We start from the raw sequence: 26,376 nt of genomic DNA on the forward strand, positions 1-26,376 counted from the left end.
GCTTTCTCCTTTCAGACTCATGGGTGGTTAGATCCTGGCTGGTGAAGTCACCAAGGGAAGTTTTCTGCTTTTCAAATGTTACTGTGTTTGGTGTAAGATTGGGGACCAAATGACAATAGCTATCCTGAGCTTTGGGTTAGTTGCTCAGGGATTTTTGTTGCTGTTTTGCTTTGTTTTCAATGGCTAACTGCCTTGATATTATTTAAGCTTTACAAGGAAATGAATTAATAATAAAAGACTGTTATTGTGAGTTTGTGGGGGAGGGACAAAGCTTTATCTGACTGCACACATTCTTCTGTTAGTACTGATCTAAGAAAATGAAAACAGAGAACAAAAGGTACAAGCCATGTGGTTGCTTATTTTGGTTGTGAAAAGCATTAAAAAAAGAATCAGGAGACATTAGTCTCAGGAATAAAATTTAAGTAGTGTTTATTAACTGGGAGATAGTCAACTACTGTCCTGACACATTCGCACTTTAATTTTTCTCCTCGGCTCTAATACATATTAGTGTGTTTTCAACAGAGAGAGGGGAGAAAGAAATGGAACTTTTATTTACTTCACGGTTGAAAGAGAATCCGGCTAGCAGTGTTTGCACATTCTTATTTATGCAATTAGTCAGCATCGCGCACACTTCTTAAGTACAAATTCACTTTCAAAGGCGATTACAAGACAATGTGTTGAATTTGACACGGACTAAACACGGTCACATTGTTACTGAGAATGGACTGAAGTTTTAAAAAAAAGACACTTAAGAAAGTGCTCAAGTGCCTTTTGACAGTGAGCTCTGGTCTGTTCCCTTATAAATTCATAAATACCTCCTACATAAAGTAATTCAGAAGGCACGGCTTCAGAATAAATGACCAGCACTGAAGCTTTGTGTAAATACGCTAGGAGAATAGCACACTACTAGATCAGCATCTGACTCCTTGGGTGACGATGAATTTCAATGTCAGTTATTCGTCATCCTGAAGCCTGCCCCGAGATGATTCCTTTTATTGGAGTATCCTTGCGAACATATTTCAGCGCACCATGTGCCGGGGAGTTCTCGGGGCGGGCGCGTGGGGTCTGGGTGCTGGCCCTGTGCCCTGGCTGGCCCCCGCTTGTGGTCCCCTCGAGTCCCCACGGTTCCTCTCGGCTCTCGCCCCCCTCCCCTCCCTACAGCTGGCGGCGGGGGCTGCTCCACGCAGAGCTCTGGGCCGGCTCTGTCAGCTGGGGCCCCCTGCGGCCGGCTGTGTCCCTCGCCGCTAGGACCTGCCAGTCTGCGCGCCATGGCAGCGGCGGCAGCATCCCCGCCAGCATCCCCGCCAGCGGCGGCGGCGGTGGCGTCCACGGCCGCCGCGGATGCTATTGTTCCCTAGTGTTAGTTGCTCTTTGGCTGCTTTTCATCTGGAGCGAACAATAGCAGCAGAGAGAGCTTTGCCTTCTCTTCTGGTGGAGAAGGAAGAACCGTCCCCTGCGAGAGTACTGCGGCTCCGGAGGCTGGAGCGGCTGCGGACAGCATGGGGTTGCGAGCCGGGCGCCTGGCGTCCCCGAGCCGGGGCGTCCTGCAGCTGCTGCGGCTGCCCCTGCTCTTGCTGCTCCTGCTGAGCTCCAGCGCCCGCGGGGCTGCGGCGCAGGGAGACTCCGAGGTGCCCACCCTCTATCTCTGGAAGACCGGTAAGTGGGACAGAGTTGCCCTTTCCTCCATCTCCAAATCTGGGACGATAATCAGGAGCTGAGGGGCTCCTGAAGGGACCCCTGTGCTTCCAGCTGGTCCTGATTTTGCCGGGATCCTCAGGTCAAAAGTATGATTCCTGCAAGCGAATTAGGTCACGTCCTAAGCCATCAGGAAAGAACAACATAACTAAGAGGCAACAGTGAGTCACTGGGGTGATTGTTTCTCTCGCAGCTCGCGGCTAGGCAGTGAATGAGGGCAGCGCTGTACTTTCATTACAAAGTGAAGTGTTTTTCATCTCTGGGTTTCCAGTCTAAGACTTTCTAAAATGACAGTCTATCAGAGATCAAGTAAACAGTTTGGCATATTTTTATGCCGTGTTTGGGTGAGCAGTACGTTTACTGCTGTTATATATGAAAGGGCAGAGTTAAATTTGTTAAGGATAGATTTGTGGTGTGTGGGACACTCAGGGACAAGCCCTGTGAGGACAGATCTAACAGGAAGAGGCAAAGGAGGTTCCTAAGAACCCTTAGGGAAGTCTGGACAGCGCAATTTGTAATGAGAGAGTTAAAGTGATTTTTACAGTGTGGAGTGATTACCGTGTGGGTTTTGAAACTTTTCCTTCTGGGAAAGAAGTCCTTTCGCTTTGTTTTTCGACCAAACAAGAAAGGCAGCAACTCACTGCTTCTAAGACTCTCCCTGTCAAGCGCTGTTGAGGCAAGAACCCACAGAGAAACAACAAAACCCGAAGGCTCCAGACTCCTCTCTGCCGGGTGGCTGGATGCTCTCTGTCCACTAAGGGAGATGGAATCCCAGAGCCAATCTGAGACTTCATGCACTCACAGGAAAGAAGTGGAGGAGGTATTCTGTTGCTGAGAGCTGAGGATGACTTGAGAGTTCCAGGGCGATGCTGAAATATTGAGAGGGACTAGATAAAAGAAAAAGTGCCTCAATCCCAAAATAGAGATCAGCTCTGCTTTCAGGCTTCAACCCTTCTACTCCCGGTAGAGGACGCAGATCCATTTACACCAAAATCGCACTGATAACTGAAGGTTTTAAGAAGGTCCACATATTAAAGCAACTTAGTGAGGGAATTAAACAAATTCACTTAAAGACAAAACACACTTTACCCTGAAATATTGCATGAAATGCACGTGCATGCTTGTACATGCACAGACACAGATTAGTCAAAGCAAAATCATTCCTGCTAACACTTTGAAGACCAATTGATTGGTGAAAGCAGATAAAATCAAATTAAGTCCTTTGATTTTAAATAAAGAATTGGAAGATTTTATTTATTGATTGATTTTTTTTCTAAATTGGTAGTAATTAGTAGTATTTGGGAGCTTAGAAAGAGCTGCTCAGATAAGTTTTGACCAAACAGTGCTGGACTAGTTGAAATTTGTACTATCAAAGGAACATGAGCCAAGTAGTAATTTGGTTGAAAAAGAGTGTATTCATCATTCACTGTGCTGCCTCTCAGGTGCCAATATATGTCAACATTAATGTCAAGGCAGGAACACAAGCCAATTAACAGTTTAAAATAGAAGGAAACACTCAGAATCAAGGGGATGGAGACCTTGATTTCAGTACCAGGTTCATCTCTAGCCTCCTCTAAGAATAGTTTGCTTGACTTTTGACCCCTACTTCCTCAGCTACCTATAGTTTGATAGCACTTGCTGTTGACTGTCAACACATGGTATGGTGAAATCAAGTGGGTGATGAGAAACTAACTCATGCATTGCTAAGTTTTGTCCAAACAAAAGCTGGTGTGGTAGGATAGTGGTACTATGTTTTTATTTTTTTTGTTTTTGCTTTTTCACAGTGACTTCCTGTTTGATTGGCAATAATGGAGAATTTAACCTGCTGGGAAAAATAATGATTTCATTTTTTTTAACCCACTCAGAGGAAGGGAGATGTTACTAGATATGAAACGAGTTGAGACTAGTTCTCAGAGGAACTAGGACATATGTAAGGAACAGAGTACAATGTAACTGAAAATGCAAAGGTGATAGAATCACAATGTCTATCATTTAATGAAAAGCAAGTAAGTAAATATGATTTAAATGAGAAACAAAACAAGAGAAAAGGGGCAGGAAAGGAGTTGGGAGAAGAGGATAGCAAAGTGGAGCACATCTGCTCCAGTGAGGGGAACTTGCTCTCTCTACTGTTTACAGGAAATATCATGAAAGATGACATCACTTAGGTGGAATTTTCACTGGACAAAGGTCTGAGGAATGAGCTTTAACTGTCAGTAACATGCTGTCCATTGTGGTGAAGTCAAACACTGCCTGGTTCAATGATTAAAAGTGATAATATTGAAATATCTACTCAGCCATTAAGTATTTCATTTACATTAATATATATGCAAATTCATGCATCGTTAAATACAATATGCTCATGTAGTAAATACTTGTGATTGCTGAATATATCAGATTTATGACATGTAGTTGATAATATATGTGTTATATGATAGCTTTAGGTCAAACACACAATAGAGTTATTAAAGATTTACAATTGACTCTCACCTTAGTAAAGGTTGAATGTGCTGTTGACATCTTTGTCTTTGACCAACTTAAAACTAAACAATACCACAATTATACAATAATTAATACATGGTATACCATACTCATGAACATTATACAACAAGAGTAGAGGTTATGAAAGTTGATAAAAAACGGTTGAGGGTATGGATCAATGACAAACTGTTATTTGCTTTTGATCTTGGCTTTTTGGAGGAAGTACAGCACAGAAGAGAGAGAATATAAAAACAAAGACATACTGAAATATGCCTAGATCTGGAAGGGATCAGTGACAGTGCAGCTCATGACCAAATACTTAGTAGAAAAGTATTTAATATCAATGAAGTCAATTGGAAACAGACTTTTAAGAAAATTCTAGAACTATGAAAAAAGCTATTAGAGCTTAACCTGTAAGGAGGTAGGAGTTATTGGAAGCTCTAAGAAGATGACTGATGTATTGTTTGTTGAAAAAGAAGAGAAGTAAATCTAAAGATGATGGGGCCAATAAGAAAAGGAAAACAGCATCAGTACCATAGAAGTTATGGAAAAGCTTGGAGAACAGGTCTGCTTTGCATTGCTGAAGTGTCGGTTCAGGTTTGACATCATTCCTAAAGAAGTCATCAAGGTACCCACCCTTTCAACACCCAAGAATTGAGATAGAAGGTGACAAGGAAGAAACATCAGATTTCTTAGAGTTGAGGAGAGTAGCAGTTTAATTCAGACACACTGGACTTGAGGAACAGTGATCTAATGAATAAAGTTAATGCAAAAAAATTCTAATGGGTGATTAGTAAAGAGCTGTGCTGAATTTGGAAGTCAATTATGTTTTTTCAGGTTATGAGTAGTTTGCTAATGAAAGCAAATATTGAAAAGTAAAATAAGGATATTTCACAAAGAATATTAAGTTTTTAAGGGGTATATCAGAAACTAGTTAAGAAAAAACTTGAGAAAGTATTATCAGAAACATTATAAGGAAAATAGCATTAGGTACTCATTGGTAGATATGTATTATTAAATCACGGTGGAAAAGCATAGGAAATTTCAGAAATTATTTGATATGGGGTTATATTATATTACAAGTAATATCATGCAGAGGTTTTGGAATGAACATGGTACCTAGTTTGCTAGATATCTAAACTTGATTAATTAATAAACAAGAAAGTAGAAAACATACACTATTGATTAAGCTTAATAACCAAATAACATTTAAGTCTTTCACTGTACTTTTATGGTGATATTGGAATAGAAGAAACTCAATTATTTCTTAAAATACATGTGAACAGACTAACCAAAATGTGCTTGGCAGCATAAGAACATTGGGCCTTTGCCAACCTAAGTCATGGAGATCTATTCTCAATAAAGTCCTAATAAACTCATTGAATATACTTTTAGGATAATGAAATTATTTTGAAATCTGGGAAACATGAAAGTATTATCCATTATTTAGAATTTTGCTATTTATAAGTATAATTATCTCTCAAGAAGAACGCTTCTCACATTAGGTTCATGCAACATAACAATACTGATATTAATAATCACAGTGTCCTTTACACAACTAATTGTATGAAAGTAGTATCTTCATTCCTCAATATGAAAGAAAATATAATCATTTTCCTTTTATTTCCTTTCACTGGTAGTCATTAAATATTTGAAAATAAAGTTATCTGCAATGTCTTTTGAGAATTATCTCTTCTTCCTGTCAGTTAGTAAGTAAAAAAGGAGAGACCTATCATCCCAGAGAGTCTAAAGTACATTTTTTTGAACTTCAGTTATTCTGGAAAAGTGCCTTTGCTTGGACCATGACTCAGTTTACTCACAAACTTGAGGAAACGATGAAAAAGCATTGGCAGAGGATGAGCACCAAAGTTTCTCAGTCCTGGTCAGATTGGTTTGAAAATATTCTATCTCTGTTCCTTATGAAATTATTTCATGTCCCTAAATGTTTTTAGTTTTATCTCCACTATGGTTCAATGGCATATATTCTTTAGTATACTATTTAATATAGTAACATTACAAGGTACTAGTCAAATACTTGGTTCACATTAGAAGTTCAATAGTGATAGTTTTTTATTGTTTCTAACATTCTTCTACACAATTTTGTAACCTCAATCAAATCTGGAAATGTATATTAGCTCTCTCTAAAATACTCTTCTCCCTGTAAATGCACGATTTATCTCATATTGATAAAGTTAAAATATCACAACAAGTTATAAGGAATGTAGCATTGCAGAATGAAATATATGTAGACTGAGATAATACAGAATTGTTTTAACCTAGACTCTACCTGGTTATTCTGGCTATTTAAATGCTATGATGTTTTATATTAGAATGATAATAGGAGTTCTGAAGTAAGAAAGTACATGAGAAGTTTTAACAGGTACTAAAGAAAAAGTATCTAACTGAGTCTGGTAAGGTTCTCTTCCCCTTCATCATTATTCACACAAAATGGCAGATATAATTTGCACAGATTCTACTGGTATCACCTGTTTGCCTGCTGATTTCAAGTAAGGGACAAACAAAAAAATCTAGAAAGTGAAGTTATTTGTTCATAGGTCTACCTATTATATTAAATTGGTATTTACTAGAGATCATAAGAATATTCTCAGTAAGAAGCCCAAGGTTAATTGTTCACTAGAACCATTTGTACTTCATTTTGTGATGGTTCTTGGGGGAATGAGCAAGAGACTGAAATTCCACATACTTAGAAAATCTCCCTTCAGCATTTCATGCATGTGTACAATGAAATATGATAATGTCTACCCTGGTTTTCCCCTTCTTCAATTCTCCTGAGATTCACAAACACATCCTCTATTTCCTCTTCCTCTTCTTCTCTGCTTTGTTTTTTTTTTTTTTTTTTTTTTTTTTTTTTGAGACAGGGTTTCTCTGTGTAGTCCTGGCAGTCTGATTGTTCTGGAACTGACTCTGTAGATCAGGCTGGCCTTGAACGCAGAGATCTGTCTGCCTCTGCTTCCCAAGTGTGCAGTGGGATTTAAGGCGTGCTCCATGACTGCCTGGCTCCCATTCTTATTCTTTTACTTTATTCTCATTATTATTCAGTAAGTTCACTTACCATAGTACATGGGTATGAGGTCATGCACTGCAACATGGTCAACTTACCAAGGGCCACCTTTTGAAAGAACGATTGTCCTTCCCTTGGCAGCTATCAATGCCAACAACTTCTCATCTGTATAGTATTGCTCCAGCTGTATGTGTTGGTTTGTTTTACTTTGTAAGCAATCCTTTGAATAAACAATTCAAGCCCCTGCAGTTTATACTGTACCATGTCTTTCTTTCTTTGTTCTAGGCCTATGGGAAATTAAGAAGAATTTGCCCTTCTATTAACTCACCATCTCTCCCTATTTTCCCCTAGTATTAAAATCATGTGCCAATGGTATATATATATATTTATAATCTATTACTGACTCATTATTCTTGACTAATGTTCATGGTTTCCATTAATGTTCACATTCTGTGTTATACGTTCTATGGATTTGACATGCACATGAAGATGTATGATATACCATGCTGGTATTTTACAAGAAAAATTCATGGAGATAAAATTCTCTATGCTCAGTCTATTTATTCCTCATTTGTTGCCCCCGAGTCTCTAGCAGCAATTGGTATTACTGTCTCTACTCTCGGAGTTTTTCAATGTCTAATAGCTGAAATCATACAGTGTATAGCCTCTTCACACTGGCTTCTTTCCCTTACAATAACCATTTAAAATTTCCCCAAGTCTTTTAATGGCTTTAAAGCTCATTTTATTATTGATAATAATCCATTGTTTGTATACATTACTGTTTATCAAGTCACCTACTGAAGGATTCTGAGGTTTCTTCCAAATGCTGCCAATTATGACTGTAAATATGTTTCCGTGGATCCATGTTTCAATTTATTTGGTTACTAAGGAGCATGGTAAGAATATATTTATTTTTATAAAAAAATATAAACTGTCCTCCATAAGTGACTCTGCCATTTTTTTTGTTTCACCTCCAGGGCCATATGCAGTTCTATATCTAACCAGCTCTGGTCTGGTTATAAAAGTCATTTAACAGTCTTATAAAAGTCATATCATTTTTGTGGTGGTTTGAAAGAAAACACCTTCCCCTTCCATAAGCATATTTGTATGCTTAGTTTTCAGTTGATAAACTGTTTGGACAGATTAGGAGGTATGGCCTTGTTGGAGAATGTGTGTCTCTGGGAGTGGGCTTTGAGGTTTCAAAAGCCCACAACAGACCCAGTACTCCCTCCCCTTACTCTCCCACTGCCTGCTTGCCTGCTGACTAGATATACAATTCTCAGCTACTTCTCTAGTACCATGCTTTCCTGCGTACTGCCATGTTCGCTGCCATGATGATAAAAGACTAACCCTAATAGTCATGGACTCTACAATCCACTAGAACCATGATCCCTAAATTAAATGCCTCATTTTATGAGTTGCCTTGGTCAATGCCTCTTCACAGCAATAGAACCATAACTAAGTAAGTTGTATATCAACTTTTTCTTCTTCGCTCTTAAGGAAGGCATGAGAAAAGGTGGACATTAACATTTCATTGTGCTGACATTGTGGTCAGATGACTAGAGAACCTAGTAGTTAAGGCAGTGAGATACTTAGATGTCTCCATTGACATGTTGGGCTGAGGACCCAATGAAGGAGTCAGTTGAACAATAGCTGTTGAGCACATACTTGAGTGCACAGATGGAAAAACATGGCCCACTGTCAAAGTACATAATTTAAAGTTATCTTAGAATCTCGATGGAAAAACAAATTCCTTAAGCATCAGGGACAGACAGACATTGATTTTGAAGAGGTAATAGTTTGATTTATGCAGGGCTTGTGGCATACATGTTCTTCCTTGGATTTTGACATCATTAGAAATAACAAGATATTTGAATCTTGTAAGTGAATCCGCTTGCAGGTATGTTTTAGCATGCATTAAAAAATAGCATGAGAACACCAATAGTAACTATTAGTGTTACATCTTTTTGTTTGTTTGTCTTTTGAGACTAGATCTCTCCGTGTAGTCCTGGCTTTCTCAGAACTCACTGTGTAGACCAGCCTGGCCTTGAACTCACAGAAACCTGCCTGCCTCTGCCACCAGAGTGCTGGGATTAGTAATGTCTGCCACCATGTCCAAGAAGTCTACAGCACCCAGTTTTCCTAGACGGTTTCCCATCCAAGTACTATGCAGGCCAAACCTTGTTTAGCATTCAAGATTAGACAAGATCAGGAGGGTTCAGAGTTGCATGTCCTTAGACTGGATTACATTGTTTATTCTCTAACAATATCTGAGAATATAACAGTAAATGTCATCAACCCACTGTCCCAGATTCTGTCCCTGACAGTGAAAGGCATGAGTGCTGAAGAACTGAATTGACAGTTAGAATGAGAGCAGCACTAACTACTCGATAGTATACATCTACATATATCTGAATCTGTATTTCATAAAATGAGATATTTAAGAATGGGATTTGGGGCCAGGTACACATGAGTTGCTCAAAATTTTAGAGCTATAACTTCTAATCTTTCCTTGTATCTTGTTCTTCAGCTATAAATTGGATATGTATTATTGTCTACTTCTCCACAAATTTTAAAGATAATAAGATAAACTTGTACAGGACTTAGACAATGTTTGGTAATTACTCATTAAATAGTTATCTACTGCCTGGCAGTGATCCCAGTGTGACCTGATAATGTCCCCCATCACCACCCGGGAAAGAGTCTGTGGCCAGCATCTTTTACTTCTTCAATTTGGTTCTTCCTGTGTGGGTGGATCTATGTGTATCTCCCAGGCCTTATTACATCTGATAGCATTTTTTTCCTGCCTGTTGCTGGGCCAACAGAATCACAGCTTATTAGCAAGATTATGCAAAGTACAGTTTTAAAAGAATATTCTGCCTTGATGTTTCCTTGAGATTGCACACATCCTTGCCATGCTGGAAATGCTGCAAATGTGACTCTTGAAGTGGGACTATGCAGCTTCAAGATGATCTAGTGTAGAAACACCTCAGACTATTCTTGGCAAGATGATTCAACTCTGTGAGGTGTAAAGAGGAAGTGAATGCTTCCTTTCCCAAAGCGCAATATATATATATATATATATATATATATGTATGTATGTATATATATATATATATATATATATATATATATGTGTGTGTGTGTGTGTGTGTGTGTGTGTGTGTGTGTAGGTCACATATATAATTAGACTTCTTACATACCTAAATCTAGATGGTTCAATATCTTCCAAATAAAACTATTTAATCACTACTTGGAAGGAAGTTAGCTATGCAACTGTTTCATGCCCATTAAAACACATTTACCTATACATTTCTAAACTGCATTAAGCATTTCAAATTTATGGTAGGATTACAATAATAATCTAATGTGCCATTACAAGCATACTGATGCACACATGTCTGTATGTGTTCCCACATGTATAAGTATAGACATGAATGTACAAATACCATCACTTATAGCTAAATCACCACACAGGACTTCATTATTTATCTGCTATAGGAAATTACATCTCCTGAAATGTGTTTTATATGTAGTATTTATAGTACTGGCTTAAAAATGTTATTCAATTATTCATACTTTTTGCTAAAATATTAATTATATTCAATTTTATTTTAGTGTGCTTTGTGCTAATTTTCTGCTCAATAAAACCACCCAAAAGCACTTATTATACAAGACCTTATACCACCTTCCACAAACTCAAGAGTTTTATTTTAAGATACTTTATGTCTACTTACCTTCCTGTGTTTGCCATCCTGGTGGCTCAGCAATGTCTACAGTGCCTCCATATATTTCTAAGACTTTTCTTTTAGTAGTATCTGTCTACAATCATATCAACAAATTCTGATTTGCTTATGTCACCAATAATTGACATTGATTGAAACACCATGGAGACATTATTGATAAGAAACTCAAGTACAATAGTATAGAGAATGTAGTCCTGTTTTCTAGAGGAGATAGTTAAGGTACAGTCAACACATTCTATAACTTTAGAGGACTTCAATCATAGAACTAGGTGATATTTTTCCTCTTCAACTTGTGTCAATTAGGCTCAATTAAGTAGAACCGGCAGATTTTTAATGTGTATTTTATGGCAAGGTCTGTGGCTGGTACAAGAGAGCATACTTAAAAAGTGTGTGAATCTGTCTTACTTGGAAATCCCCATTAAGTTTCAAAATGTCATTCAAAGTAAGCAAACTGATTATAAATAGAGAAGCATATAGAGATGTAGAGCACAGACAGAGGCACTCGGTACGGGACACAGTGACTCTCTTGCAAAACTGGACAAGCAATTAATATTTTCCTACAACATGAGCTTCAAAGATAAACAGTTTGCAAAAGAGACATAAGCTAAAAAGACAGAATTACATGCAGTGAAGGAGCGCAAATTAAAAACCAAACATAAAAGAATGGAGGCTAGAGAGGTCATGCATGCCTGTAACACAAGTAGTCAAGAATATTAGTCAGGAGGGCTGCTAGTTCAAAGCCAGCCAGGCCTCAGAGAGAGAGAGAGAGAGAGAGAGAGAGAGAGAGAGAGAGAGACCCTGCTTCAAAAAAAAAAAAAAGAAAACAGTAAAACTTTTTACAAAGAAGCAAATGAAAGCCAGCAAGATGCCTCAGGTGGTAAGGATCCTGCTTTCATGGCTTCGATCGCAGTTAAGGTGAAAGGAGAAAAGTAGCTTCTCCAAGTGCCATTTGTCTACACGCATGAGCAGTGGCATGAATACTCTCTCTCACACAAAGAAATAGGTGAGTAAGTTAACAAATAGGGATGAGCGACTTGGTTATGGGGCAATGTGTTTGGAAGGTGAGGGATGGGAAGACTATACAGAGTTGTCTCTTATTCTAAGCAGACTGTCCTTGGCTTTCTGTCCTCTGACTTATGGAAACAAGTGTGTATGTATAGAATATTGTCAGGAGTAAAAGAATATACTTATAAATTTTAAGCCAAATGAACTTACAAATTTCATATAATTGTTAGTCGAAATGAACTTCTACCACGTTACTTGTAAACTATGAAAGACAAGTAAACACAGCCTTTGGTGATGCTAATTACACATACATTTAGAATAACGTTTCTAGTATTTGAAATTGAAATATAATTACATAATTTTCTCCCCTCCCTTTTCCTCCTTCTAACTTCTCATATACTCCTCTTACTATTCTTAAATTCATGGTCTCCTTTTATTTGTTGTTACATACATGCATACACTTTATTCCTAAATACTTAAGTACAACCTGCTCAATTCATGTATTACTTGTATGTATATGACTTCAGAGCTGATCTTTTGTTATTCAATAACCAACTGGTGTTCTCTCTTGGAGGAAACTATTTCCCCTGCTTTCAGCTTAGTTACCTATAATTTTTGTCTAGTATTCGGACCCCAAATGATTTTATCTCTTCATGTTAGCACGTCTCTTGGTGCAGTTGTTATTTACATCACATTGATGAGACTTTGTGAGTGTTCTCTGACATGTCTAAGAGGTACAATATCACAGCAAAGTTCCTGTTCCTCTGGCTGGTGTGATCTTTCTTCCCACTCTTCCACAACTATGCCTAAGCCTTAGGTTCAGGAACTGTGTTGTAGAAGTATCAGTTGGGGCAGGGCACCTCAAGGCCATTGTTCTCTATATTTTGAGCGGTTGTGGATTTCTGTGATGGCCTGTGTATGTTGTAATTTGAAGCTTCATTGATGAGGGGTGAGAATTACATTTATCTCTAAGTATAAGGACAAATATGTGGACTGTATGTGAGGATTATGCTGGGTGAGTAAAGTAATGGTTGTGGGTTCTCCTTAAAGATTCAGTACTTTAGCCCTGGGTAGTTGCTAGGGTTTCATACTAGGCATGATTTCACTCTTGTTCATCAGACCTGGGGTTCAATTAGAGGGATCTTTGCTCCTGCCAAGGTACTCATGCTACTGTTACCAATTAGAGTCACACACCAAGCTGGTCATGGTTGTGGGTCATAGGCATCGTAGCTAGGTAGGAATATTGGTTGCTTCCCTTCTTTGGAAGTTAACATTGTGCCTTTAATGCCATGAAAGCTAGTCCTCAGGGAGGAATCATTTATGTCAGTACCATTTCAGGAGCCTTCAACCCCGGTGTCTGAAGTGGAGGTTGTCTTCAGCAATAGAGACGTAACTTTAACTCCTGGGAGATAATGAAAGCTAACAACAACAGGTTATAATGTTGGTGAAGTCTCTTAGATAAAACTGACCAATAACTAAAAAGAGGATGTTCATGCCTGGGGTTAGGGTTTTTGTTAGATTGTCTGTGGCTTTTGAGAGGAGCATTATCTGTGCAACTAGGTGAATTTTATTTAAATTTTATATGTGTGCAATGATTTGCATGTATTATAGGCAGTTTTAGGTAAGTGTATAATGTGATTGCTTATGACTTTTTAGACATCCTTTTTATTTTTCCCCTCCTTCTGTATTTACCACCCTCCTTCTTCCCTAATGAAAGGCCCTTCCCCATTTTTCCCATTTCCTTTAAATGATTTGTATCTTGCTATTCCCTGCTCTATTGATCCCCGAGACTACCATGATCCCTTTGTACTTTCCTATTTCCTGAAGACTTTTCCAAATTATACGTTCACATTTTCTTTGAAGCCATTGTGAACTCGACTGTCTCTACGATTTCCTCCCTTCCTCCCTCCCTTGCTGTTCCCTTCCTTCCTTGCTTGCTTCTTTCTTTCTCTCTCTTTGTTTCTTTCTTTCTCTTCCCCTTCATTCCTTCCTTCCTTCCTTCCTTCCTTCCTTCCTTCCTTCCTTCCTTTCTTTCTTTCTTTCTTTCTTTCTTTCTTCCTTTCTTTCTTTCCTTGCGCTTTACCTGATTTTGGTATTAGAGCAATACTGGCTTCATAGAATGAATTTAGAAGTGCTCCTTCTGTTTATAATTTTCTGAATAATTTAAGAAGGATTGGCTGATGTTTTTTTTAATATCCATGGGAAGCCTGACATTTTCTGAATAGAAATGGAGGAAGAGTGAATTGGGGTGAGATGGAGCGGAGGTGGGGGAGGGATTGGGAGGAAAGGAGGAAGGGGAAACTATGGTAGGGTGTGAATTAAATAAATAAATTAGAAAGAAAGAAAGAAAGAAAGAAAGAAAGAAAGAAAGAAAGAAAGAAAGAAAGAAAGAACAAGACTAGCTTGTTCTACTGCAGGATTCTATCAGACTTTCAAAGAAAATCTACAGCCCAATGTTCGTTCGTTCTTTCTTTCTTTCTTTCTTTCTTTCTTTCTTTCTTTCTTTCTTTCTTTCTTTCTTTCTTTCGGCTTTATTACTGCTTGAATCTTCGTTATGGGTCCATTTAGGTTGCTGATCTCTTCATAGTTTAATTTTGGTGATTTGACTGAATCTAGAAATTCATCCATTTCTTTTAAATTTTCCACCTTAATGGAGCAGGGTTTTTGAAGTATTTCTTTGTAATACTTTGACACTTCTTAGTATTTGTAATTCTACATTCTTTTTTTCAATAGTATATTAAGTATCTATTTTGATTTATTTATAAAGTTCATGTAATGTCATATTTTTTTCATTGCAATTTTGAATAGACCTATATTAAAGTGAATAAACCCTATAGTCTTTCTCTGGTGGAGTCTGTGGTGGGGAATGTGAAAAAGTGAACCATGGTGGTCCCAAGGCAGTCTTAGGCAACTCTTCTTCTTGCCAGCTTGTTTAGTTTGAGAAGCACTGCCATTTCCTACTCCTGCTAACAATCCATTGGTTGCCTTTAGGGACAGGGTCCAAATTTAAAAAGTATCTCATAAGGAACAACAGTGTTGGTCATCTACAACACCTAGTGAACTAAAATTGGATGACAAGTTTAAGACCTTTGTCCTTATCGAATTATGTTCCACTTGAAAAGCATAGAAAGCTTATATAGCTTAAGCATGACAGTGGAAAATAAATTTATAGCTTTCTTTTGTTTTAGTCTTAGAGAATGATTCCACGAGAGAACATAGGTTACCAGCTATTAAGTATCTGAAAATCCCTGTTTCTAGCCATCTATATTCTATAAGCTGTCCTTTGTCAATTCACTGGCTTGTGGGCCTTATGGAGGGGAGGAGCTAGGGCCGGGGTATTCCTGGCTTCTGAGCTGGTGTAGATAATTACAGAAATGCAGTGAGATCTCCAAGTTCAATTGCTCTATAAAACAGCTTCTTCTGACAGTTTGCAGTCGTAACTGCATATCTCTAATGGGAGAGTCATCAAAGCAGATTTGGATTTATGGAATCAAATAATTCATAAAGAAAGCCTTGATGGCAGCTAAGATACATTTCTTTGCTTGTCTCTTACTGCAAAATTTAATGGCGCTTCTTCAGTTCCCTTGGCTCGTGTTGTAAGAGAGCTGGCTTTGAACTGCTTCAGTCATGAAAGTTCTACAAACAGAACTAATATCTCATCAGACAAGGTGGCGTCTCAACCTTGGCAGAGAAAACACTGCAGGGCTATGATTTCCTGGTTGTAACAGAAGTTTTCAAGACTCTTCCTCTCGCAGTAATTTTGTATTTTGATAGCATTATCTAAAAGCTAAGTTGATGAGAACCTTTTCTGAAAAAAAAATGACACTATGAGGGGAAATTAACCCTTACTATTTTATGTAAGATAGATTTCCTTTGTAGCCATATAATGAATAGTTGGAATTTTTACTGCAGTGACATTTTTAATAGTTATGTTGGACATGACTTTTAACATGCAAGCATTCATTAAAAAAAAAAAGACAATATAGTGCCTTTTAGTATATACACAGAATGGTGCGTGAATAACTACCATCATTTTAAAACATTCTTGTAACTCTTCCAAAGAAATTGTGTATTCTCTACTCGTTACCTCATGGCCTATGCAAGTACAAAGCTGCTTTCTTTTGCTGTAGATTTGTTAATTCTTGACATTTTTTATGAATGGAGTCATATTCTCTTGGTTCAGAGTTCATTTATGTTGTAATACAAGTCAACATATTGTTTCTTAATATTGCTCCCTAATATTCATTTTATAAGCCAACAAAATTTTACTTATCCATTTGTTGATGAACATTGGGTTACTTCAACCTTGGGACCCTTGTGAACATTACCACTGACATTCTTCTTTTGTTTGTTTGCTTGTCCATATATGTTTTCCTTCTTAGGCAGCTGGACAGGACAGAGCTTCTCATCCCATTAGTTGTTATTGGTAAGACAACCTTGGGGAAAAGAGCTTTGTGAATCTGGTTAAATTATAGGAACTTCCTGTGACTTAGAAGTTTTGTACGTGTGTTCCTTTTTTACTTCCTGAGCCTTGTAAGTTTTGTATACTTCATGAGTCTTAAGAATCTACACTCCTAGCCGGGCGTTGGTGGCGCACGCCTTTAATCCCAGCACCCGGGAGGCAGAGCCAGGCGGATCTCTGTGAGTTCGAGGCCAGCCTGGGCTACCAAGTGAGCTCCAGGAAAGGCGCAAAGCTACACAGAGAAACCCTGTCTCGAAAAACAAAACAAAAAACAAACAAACAAAAAGAATCTACACTCCAGAAGAGATTCTTTCAACTTGACTGTTCTTTCAGATTTTTCATATTAATGAATACACTTTAGTATATACATTTTTCATTAACACAGAGCCAGAAGGGATATCCCTCACTTTTAAAAGTAAACATGTATACCAGAGCTTAAGTGATATGACCTAAATCACATTTTTACTACTCAAGTATCCTTTGCTATAATTTATGACACACACAAAAACAGTCAGCCCTGAAATGATGTACGTACAAGAACATTATATGGAATGAGCAGGTTGCTACTATATACTTTGAATAGATATTTCACACACACACACACACACACACACACACACATACACACACACACACACACACACAAAGAATAAGAGGCCACAAATTTAACAGAAAATAAGGGATTAAGAGGGAGGGGTTGGAAGGAGGAAAGGGAAGAAGAAAATCGTGTAATTATATTTTATTTCAAAAAAAGAAAAAACCTCCTATAAAGCACTTAAAAGGTATACTTCCTAGTATTTGAACTGTAGAAGCCAAGTAGAAAATGTTCTTTAACTATGTGAAGAGTAAGTTTATTAAATTAGCATTTTATAATACAGATAATGTTATAACAGACATTTGATGTTAAAACTCTGAGGTGAGCCTAGAAAGCTTTGCTAAATGATCACACATTGGGTTTTTATAAATAGTTCAGCTATTCAATATACTGAGAAATGAATACTTCAATTCAAACTTTACCATTTATGCTTATAACTTCCAGTTATACAGCAGAGTAATAACATATCCGATCTAAACAACAAATTACCCAGCTATCAAATACAATTACATTATCATATTGTTCCAAGATACAATGAATCTTACCTCTCCATTCAAGTCATAAATCAATATTCATTTTCATTATCTTGTTATCTTTTTCTACTGTGGCCATTCTTAAAAGTGTAACACAAGAGTTTACACTGACATCCTAAATCTTTCTTCACCAGTATGTTTCTTCAGATACCCCACATACAGGTCCATGTTGTAGAATATTATTTTAAGATGGTTACATTCATTTATGCTGTAAAGAAATGCATTATTTCTTTAATGATGCAAAGATATGTGTATTAGTTTAGGATCGCATTTGTTTAACTCTGTGTAGCTGTGTTTCTTTGCTTGCCTAAAACAGCTGATTGGTCTAATAAAAAGCTGAATAGTCAATAGCTGGACAGGAGAGGGATAGAAGGGGCGGCCAGGCAGAGAGAATAAATAGAAGGAGAAGAGGGGGAGGGAGAGAAGGAGAGAGGACACCAGGGGCCAGCCACCCAACCACACAGCCAGCAAGGGAGTAAGATGTAAAGAAAGGAATATAGAATAGAGAAAGGTAGAAGCTGAGGGGCAAAAGGTAGATCGGACAGTGTCAGAAAAGCTGGCTAGAAATAAACCAAGCTAAGGTCAGGCATCCATAAGTAAGAATAAGTCTCCATGTATTTATTTGTGGACTGGGTAGTAAGCCCCCAAAGAGTCAAAGAGTAAAAAAAATAAAATAAATAGAAAAAAATAACTACAGCCCCCCCTTCCTTCGAGCGCCCCCCCCCCGTTCCTTCGAGCCCCTCCCCCTTCCTTCAAGCCCCTCCCCCTTATGCCCTAATCTCTTCCTTCTGCGCCATCAGTTTTATTTTACTCTCTCCTGAAACTTCTGTTGGCTGAGCTCTCCTTTCCTCCTCTCTCCAGCTTCTCTCATCTGGCCATCTGCCTTGTTCGGTCCAATACTGCACAATCTCCACCTTTACTTTCAGAGAATCTTCTGAGTGTGTAAACTGATACACTTTATTGAACCGGCATTTATCAACAACAGAAATGCTGACTTCCTCAGCATCCTGCACTTGCATTCCAGCTGCAGTTTTCTCTTTCTTTTCTTCCCAGAATGAGACAAAATGAAAAGTTTACCACATCATTATAGATGTCTGAAGGCATCTAAGCTGATATATTCAGTGTGGACTGCTGTATGGAAGGCAGCTGTGAAATGAGCTAAATTTTATTATTGCAGGTAAAAGGACTAGTGTAAATTTATTCAAATGAAATCCTTTGCAAGCATTACTGTAAATAGGCTTTGGAAACAGCCTCATTCTGTCTCTCGCACTTTAAAAATGACTGTTCTGAAGATACTATATATCTCAGGCATGTGATGAAAGAGATGAAAGTGAGTCCTTCCACATTCAGAGATCTATGTGGTTTGGATCTTTTACCAACAAGGAAATACAACTTTTAATTTGAATTCAGGTCTGTGCTTGGCTCATTCTTTTTTTTTTTTTTTTTTTTTTTAAATAAATTTATTTTACAACATCATTTAGTTCAACATAATAGCCACAGATTCCCCGGTTCTCCCACTCTCGCCCCCCCTCCCCCTCCCCCCACCCCACCCCCCATTCCCACCTCCTCCAGATCAAGGTCTCCCCGAGGACCGGGATCGACCTGGTAGCCTCAGTCCAGCCAGGTCCAGTCCCCCCCTCCCAGACCGAGCCAAGTGTCCCTGCATAGGTCCCAGGATTCAAACAGCCAACTCATGGAACAAGCCCAGGACCCGGCACCAACACACAGCTGCCTCCCAAACAGATCAAGCCAAATGACTGTCTCACCCGTTCAGGGGGCCTGATCCAGTTGGGGGCCCCTCAGCCTTTGGTTCATAGATCCTGTGCTTCCATTCATTTGGTTATTTGTCCCTGTGCTTTATCCAACCCTGGCTTCAACAATTCTCGCTCATATAAACCCTCTTCTTTCTCACTAATTAGACTCCCAGTGCTCCACCAGGGGCCCATTGGCTCATTCTAAACACTGGACTAGTGTCAAATATTTCTCTATGATATTTGAGAGGAGTGACTCCCAAATGCATCCTTTTATTTTCTAAGTATCAAGACAAAAATTTTTATCTCATAAGAAACTTGGAAAGTTTTTTTTCTATTTGTGCATTACACACATGTTGTGTGTGTTTGTGTGGTGTGGTGTGGTGTGTGTGTGTGTGTGTGAGAGAGAGAGAGAGAGAGAGAGAGAGAGAGAGAGAGAGAGAAGAGAGAGAGAGAGAGAGAGAGAGAGAGAGAGAGAGAGAGAGAGAGAGAGGGACTGTTGATTAATATGTACAGGAAATTTTATTTCTTAATCAAAGATTAGTTAATGGACAGAAGAGACATTATACATAAATCACCAGGTTTTAAGATACTAAAAACCAATATAATGTACTTAACACTAGCATTATATGATACATAATTTAATCTGAGTGTCTTCTGAAGTTTGAAGTACACCAGAGTCCCCACTAATGAATTAACATGTATTGCTCTCAAAGAGTTATGAAGAAGTTCTGGGAGAAATTTGTAATAGGTAAAATGCAAAAGAGAGCAAGATTTGAGGAGTCCTTGTTTTCCTAGTTAAATTAAAATTTAAGGTCTATTTTAGAATATCATTATTTTTATGAATGACTCCTTCCCATCAAAACTTCACTCATAGCCAGATCTTGGGAATTAAAATCAAAACAGTTGATAGGTCTCCGATACTTTCAATGATTTTGCCAACGTGTACACTTACATGTTTCCTATTATTTGTTACATCATATTAATTTATCTAGGTTAGGAGATTAACCAAAAGTGAAGAAAAGTTCTGTTTTATCTTTCTTTACACTATCACCCCACCCCCACTTTAATTTTGCAAACATACTATTGATACCAGCATTAGCGTGCTATACGAGACCCTGTGATTATGATATATACCTCTGACTGAACTCTGGGTTTCACACTATTTGGCTAGGGGAAGTATGGACACATGATTGGGTCTCTCTATCACTGATGAGCTCATGTCTTTGAAAGAGATGCAGAAGCATAACAGCCATAAATCAGGATAATTGGGGCTATCAGGAAGGCATGTTTGAAGTGCTCTCAGGATACTGAAGGGAATGATCAATTACTTTGGGCTGGGGACCAAGACAGGCCTGACGGAGACATTTACATTTATGCTAGGCTTCAAAAGACAAGCAAAAATCTTAGATCTGGAAGAGGAAGGGCTATTTTGTAGAGGAAAACTGTGAGTGAGTGCTTTCTCCACTCAGAATGGCTCCCTTCCTGGATGTGTGCTAAACATTCCCCTGCGGGGCTTCTCACCAGGCTTCCCAGAATTTCATTTCTGAAGCTGGTGAGTTTCTGTTAGCAGTTATACTCTGTGCCATTCCTCTTCAGCATTTCACAGTGTTTCCGTGGGGATATTCACGTCCCAGATGCTCCTTTCATTCTTGGTCCACTGTTTTCCAAGGTCCTTGGTTCCTTTTGTTTCGCTTCTCTGCACAGTACACTCTTCCAGAAACTACCTTCCACATGATCATCAAATAGCTAGTTTCTTCCTAGTTATACCTTTCATCTGTGTTTGCTGTGGAACCTGTATCACATCAATTTTACTCTTTGGTACAGTAAGACCTGCTGGAGGATCTGGGTGGGAAAACAAATTATGATGTCACTTGAGAAATACCTTGTTATCATCTGCTTTAGACCTTAGAATGAAGCAAGGGAGCAAGTCTCAGAACTATTTTAAACAGTTCATTTTGGGAAAAAGCAGAAGTTTATATTAATATTAAGCACAGTGAATTCTGATTTTTTTTTCTACTTCACAAAACTATAATTTGACACATTCATCAGCGTGATTATCAGGCTGTAAATGTTTTTCTCCAATAAGTGGACTATGTTTTTAAAACTAAATGCTCATGGGTAACCAAACTGTAGGGTAGTTGTGATTTGTAAAATTTAATGAGTGGCAACAGTCATGTTCTGGGTGTGTGGCAGCATTTATGTCGGTATTTGATTTCATTTTCTTGACACCTCTGCACATTTGGTATTCGCTTCTCTCAAAGTCCCAGCAATGATTTGTAGGTGTATGGGTTTTGTACTTTATTCCTTATATATCTCTTACCCTTGTTACTACAGTGGAAACTCCTAGAGTCAGGGACTGCCTCATTCAGTCTGTTCCCAAGCATCTTTTACATACTAAGCATCCATACATGATTGTTAGATAAAATGTTGACAAGTCTTCATTTAAAGTGCTTAGATATGTATCACAGAATTTCACTTTATGGCACTGGAATGACTTTCTTGTTTTACTGAGTTTCAACTGAAATTTTGATACATTCTTTTTCAGAAGATCATGCATCTTATTGATGTATGAATTAAGTACTTACCGTTCTTCCATACTGACTTTGCAATTTATTTCCTTCATTAGTATAGGCAAAGTGCTGTGGATTACATTCCTGCAGTTCTTTCTTCTTGTATGTATCTGGGATTTTTCATAGGAACAATAGAAGGGATGAAAGAAGATGTTTAAGGTTCAATACAGATTATTAAATTACTATAGATATATAATTTATAAATAAGTAATAAAGATATCTATTTCACATAACCACAACTGGACATAAAAACTTAAAATATTTTTTTAGCATGTGAAATTTCAAGGCATTTTCACATCACATCTCTTTCCAATTTTTCACAAAGAAGATAGAACCTGAGTAAGATCCCAGGACCTCAGAAAGGAGAAGCAGGTTTTGCAGAGGCCCAGACAGGCTCTCTGCAATGGTGCTCATGTAAGGTGTGTGGAATATCATCATTGCTCTAACAATGTTTTGTTTACTATCATGTGTTTTGAATTACTGATGCTATCCTGATGATGATATCCAGGTAAATAAGCTTATAAAGTTAGCTTTGTGTGTTTGTGTGTGTGTGTGTGTGTGTGTGTGTGTGTGTGTGTGTGTGTGTGTATATTGAGATCTGTATATTTTAGTTTTAGCAATGTATTTATTCACTGATTAAAAAATTTATAGCAGAAGCTATTCTAGAGTGAATGTGTAAGGTCAAAACTTAAAAACTGTTTTCCTGACATGTAAAATAATCACTCCATGAATTTCATACATAAGTTAATGCTGTTATAATTCATGTTATATTTAAATGGCTTACTTAAGTTTGAGTTTGCATGCTCATTAGTATCCTTATTTAGTTCACAGTTGTATAAATCTTCAAATGATAAAGCCAGTAATTGTTTTCCCTTTCATATCCCTTATATTTTCTCTTCTAGTTCCCTTTCTGTATCCCTTACACATATAAGAAATCAGAGCTTTCCTTGATAAGTAATATAACAAATAATTAAACTCCCTTCTGATACCCTAAATAAGTGGTGTACCTCATGTGGTTCCCTCCTCTCTTTTATTTCAGTACACTATCTTGATGAGGAGCTAATTGGCGACTGCAAATACTGGTGCAAATAAATTTCCACCTAATTGTTTTGAACCCTGATCCCTCACAGGTCTTAGGAGATGACATTTGTATATTATGTGATCACTGTGACATCTGTGTTGTGCCCACAGTCCATTACCAAAGGTAATGCAGAATGAAAGGGGTAGGAGATGGATTTTGCACAACTTCCTATGGAAAAAAATGTTCAAGATAGAGCTCAAGAGCATTGCTTTTGTCTGCTCATTTTGCGGTAAAGAAAAACTTGCAGTGGCTACATGGGTCCTTGTCATTAGTAAGCATAAAATACCAAAGAGACACACACAGATAATTAAGTGAATAAAAGTTATTTTACTCTGCTAATGCTGTCCTCAATATTTTGTGCCGGCAAAAGCTAGCTCTAAGGTCAGAGTTTAACACAGAAGGGGAAGTATAACATTCCAAGGGTATTTTTTGAGTAGGGTAGGTAGAAATCTTGATAGACCAATCAGGAAGTGAACAGGGGAGTGCCTGATGATTGACACGTTTGTGCTCTAGCTGACACCAAGACCTCTCCTCCACCTGTGGGCTGGTCCAACCACCTCCAAGAAGGTCCCTGTCTGTTACTTAGGTCCTGGGTGAGGCTGGCCATCTGGAATTTCTACTAGCAGGCTGAGCATACAGGGAGTGATAAAGCATCACCACTCTGTCTCATTGAGGGCTATTTCTCATACAAAGAGGTCTGAAATTCTCTATCCTTAAATTTCTCAATGAAAATTCTATACCAGCAGCCATTTCAAGACTTTGTAGAAGAACATTATTTATAGATCTTAGAATATTTTTCACTTCATCATGCTGTGAGATGTTGGGTAGTATAGTCCATATCCTGTATATATATTTTTTTCACATGGAATGTTTTAATTTCTTATTGTTCTTAAAATAAAGGTTACATGTGAACTAAGCATATTTGTAAAATTAGTCTTGAGAATATTTTTGCTTACATACTTTTATTCATTAAAAATTAAGAAAATTTAGTTGTAAAAGTTGAGATTCACACATACACAAATAAATATTTTTTAAAAAAATGTGAAGTGACAATCCTGTGGGAGACCTGTGTGATGCTGGTTAGCACTGTGGAGAAGGCATGCATGAATTATTCAGATGATCACAGGGCATTAGGTACATCCTGATTTGCTGACAAATATCAATGTGTATCACTTCTTACAGAGAAAATGTAAAATTATAAGTGTTAGAGGTCAAAAACGAAGACAAAGCTGCATTTAAATCTTCAAGGTCAAATAAAAATGATCAATCACTGAATCTTTGGTGTTTTGCCCTTGCAAATATCTGCAATCATCCCATAGGACAATTATAATTCATAATATCCTTCTACAAAATAATTTATTAGCTGCAGTCAAAACATATGAAATATTGAGATCTATGCAGGCTATAGCTGAGCCATATTTTAGAAACAGTGATTCATAAATAATGTTGAATGTAAGCAGATTACAACAAGCCATTTCTGAATAGAAATACTGAGGGACTTGATATATTTTTTTCAAGAACTAATTTATTTCATAATAATTTTTCACATACCAACCTTCAGTCTTCCTTAACAAGCACAGTTCTAATTGCCACAATCCTTAATTAAAAGAAAATGTATGCAAAAAATGTATTACCTATTTTTAATGTATTTTTAATTGAAATAGAATTATATCACTTTCCTCCCTCCCTTTCTTCCTCCCATCTCTTCCAAGGTAGCATCTTCCCAACCCCTCCTGTGCCCACCACCACTCTCAAGTTGACAGCATCTTTTTCTTTGATTATTATTACTATATACATGTATATAATTTTATAAATATGCACATACATATATAAATTCAACCTGATAAGTCTGTTTTTGTTGTCTGCTTTGCATATGGTTTTAGAGCCGGCCATTCTTCACAACTAACAAAGGGACTTATCCCTGGAAGAGACTAGTTCTTCCAGCAGTCATTAGTTGCCAAAAGAGCTTTGTCTAGGAGTAGAACTCTACAAAATCCTCACCCCCTGCATTAATATGTCTACTGATATTGTCAATACTCTAGTCTTATTTATCCAGCCATTTCTAGGAGAGACCATCTGACAGCAGACTTTCTAGTACTCTAGCTCATGCAATCTGTTTACTCTGTCTCATGTGATCGTCCCTGAGCATAGATGCAGGAGCTGTGACATGGTTGTAGTCAATGGGGCTGAGCTCCCCATAATCTGTACATCTCTGCAGTGTTTTCAGTTGTGGTTTTCTGTGATGACCTTCACTTGCTGTAAGAGAGGCTTCTTTGATTAGGAGTGGTAACTACACTGATCTGTGGATGGAAGGATAAGATTTAGAATGTAGTAAGGTATTCTCCTGGTCTAGCAATATGGGAGTAGTAGATTCTTTTCCAAGGTTCATGGTTTCACTTGTTCTGGGAAGTTACTTAGATTTCTAGTGCGAGGCATGATTTCCCTTCTGGTGAGTAGGCTTGAAGTCCAGCTGAATAGCTGTTTATTACTATTGGCATATGAGTGCCACTTATTGCATTTTTATGTATATCTTCCCATGTTGATTGTTGCTGTGGTTCACAGGCACTGAAACTGGATAGGACTGCTTAATTGCTTCCTTTGGCAGCTGGCATATTTGTGCAGCAGTAAAGAAAAGGAAATCATGAGATTGGCAGGTAAATGGATGGATCTAGACAAGATTGTGCTGAGTGAGGTAATCCAGACCCAGAAGGACAATTGCTGTATGTCCTTGCTCATCTGTAGTTCCTACCTCCAAATCCTCAGATGTGAGGGTACAACATAGAGTAATTACAGAAACTAGGAAAGTACAAAGGAACCAGAGTTGAGGGTGTGCCTAGAGGGGAATAGCACGATACAGGTGATGCAAAATGGGAAACTGAAAAACTGGGAGGTGCCCCAACTGGGGATGGGGGATGGAAGTCAATACAGACAAAGAAGGAGGGACAAGGCACAAATAATACAAAGGATGTTTGATAAAGCCTTTAGAAATAATATTTCCTGTTTACCTAAATTATACTGTACATATAGCTATATATAGTATATATATAAATATATATGCTACATATACTTCTATTATAATAAATATTTCTTGTGGGGAACATTGCCACTATATGCTCTCCATAAGAACTATAAACCAACTGAAACTCAGTACCTGGCAGGTGAAACCTCCTTTCCAATGCTTGTAGAGGGTAGTCCAGGTAACTCCACAAGCAATATAAACTATGAATGTAGCCCTGGGTTACCTCTCAGGGGTTCGGGGTGGGCCCTTGTTGCTGAAAACACTGCACACATAGGACACAGAACTTGAATATTCTAGCTGAATTTTACCTGAAAGCCTTTCTGTAGTTTAGCATCATGTTTCCAGAAGATGCTTTAAAATGTTACAAATTGCACATAGCTATCAATTCTTCTTATGTTTGAAACCACAACTTTTAC

At 37.9% G+C, this 26,376-nt stretch overlaps 1 protein-coding gene across 2 annotated transcripts in view; it reads left to right on the plus strand.

Annotated features, from left to right (window-relative positions):
- The first annotated feature begins 1,024 nt into the window (after window positions 1-1,024).
- Window positions 1,025-26,376, plus strand: part of Thsd7a (thrombospondin type 1 domain containing 7A) — a 387,216-nt gene continuing 361,864 nt past the window's right edge. For both annotated transcript variants that reach the window (XM_028894646.2, XM_028894648.2), the window contains exon 1: window positions 1,025-1,656. In XM_028894646.2, coding sequence (XP_028750479.1) covers window positions 1,500-1,656 — 157 coding nt within the window. In that variant the 5' untranslated portion in view covers window positions 1,025-1,499. The remainder of the gene's footprint in view (window positions 1,657-26,376) is intronic.

This window comes from Peromyscus leucopus, chromosome 3, assembly GCF_004664715.2.
Source record: "Peromyscus leucopus breed LL Stock chromosome 3, UCI_PerLeu_2.1, whole genome shotgun sequence".
NCBI classification, from domain to species: Eukaryota; Metazoa; Chordata; class Mammalia; order Rodentia; family Cricetidae; genus Peromyscus; species Peromyscus leucopus.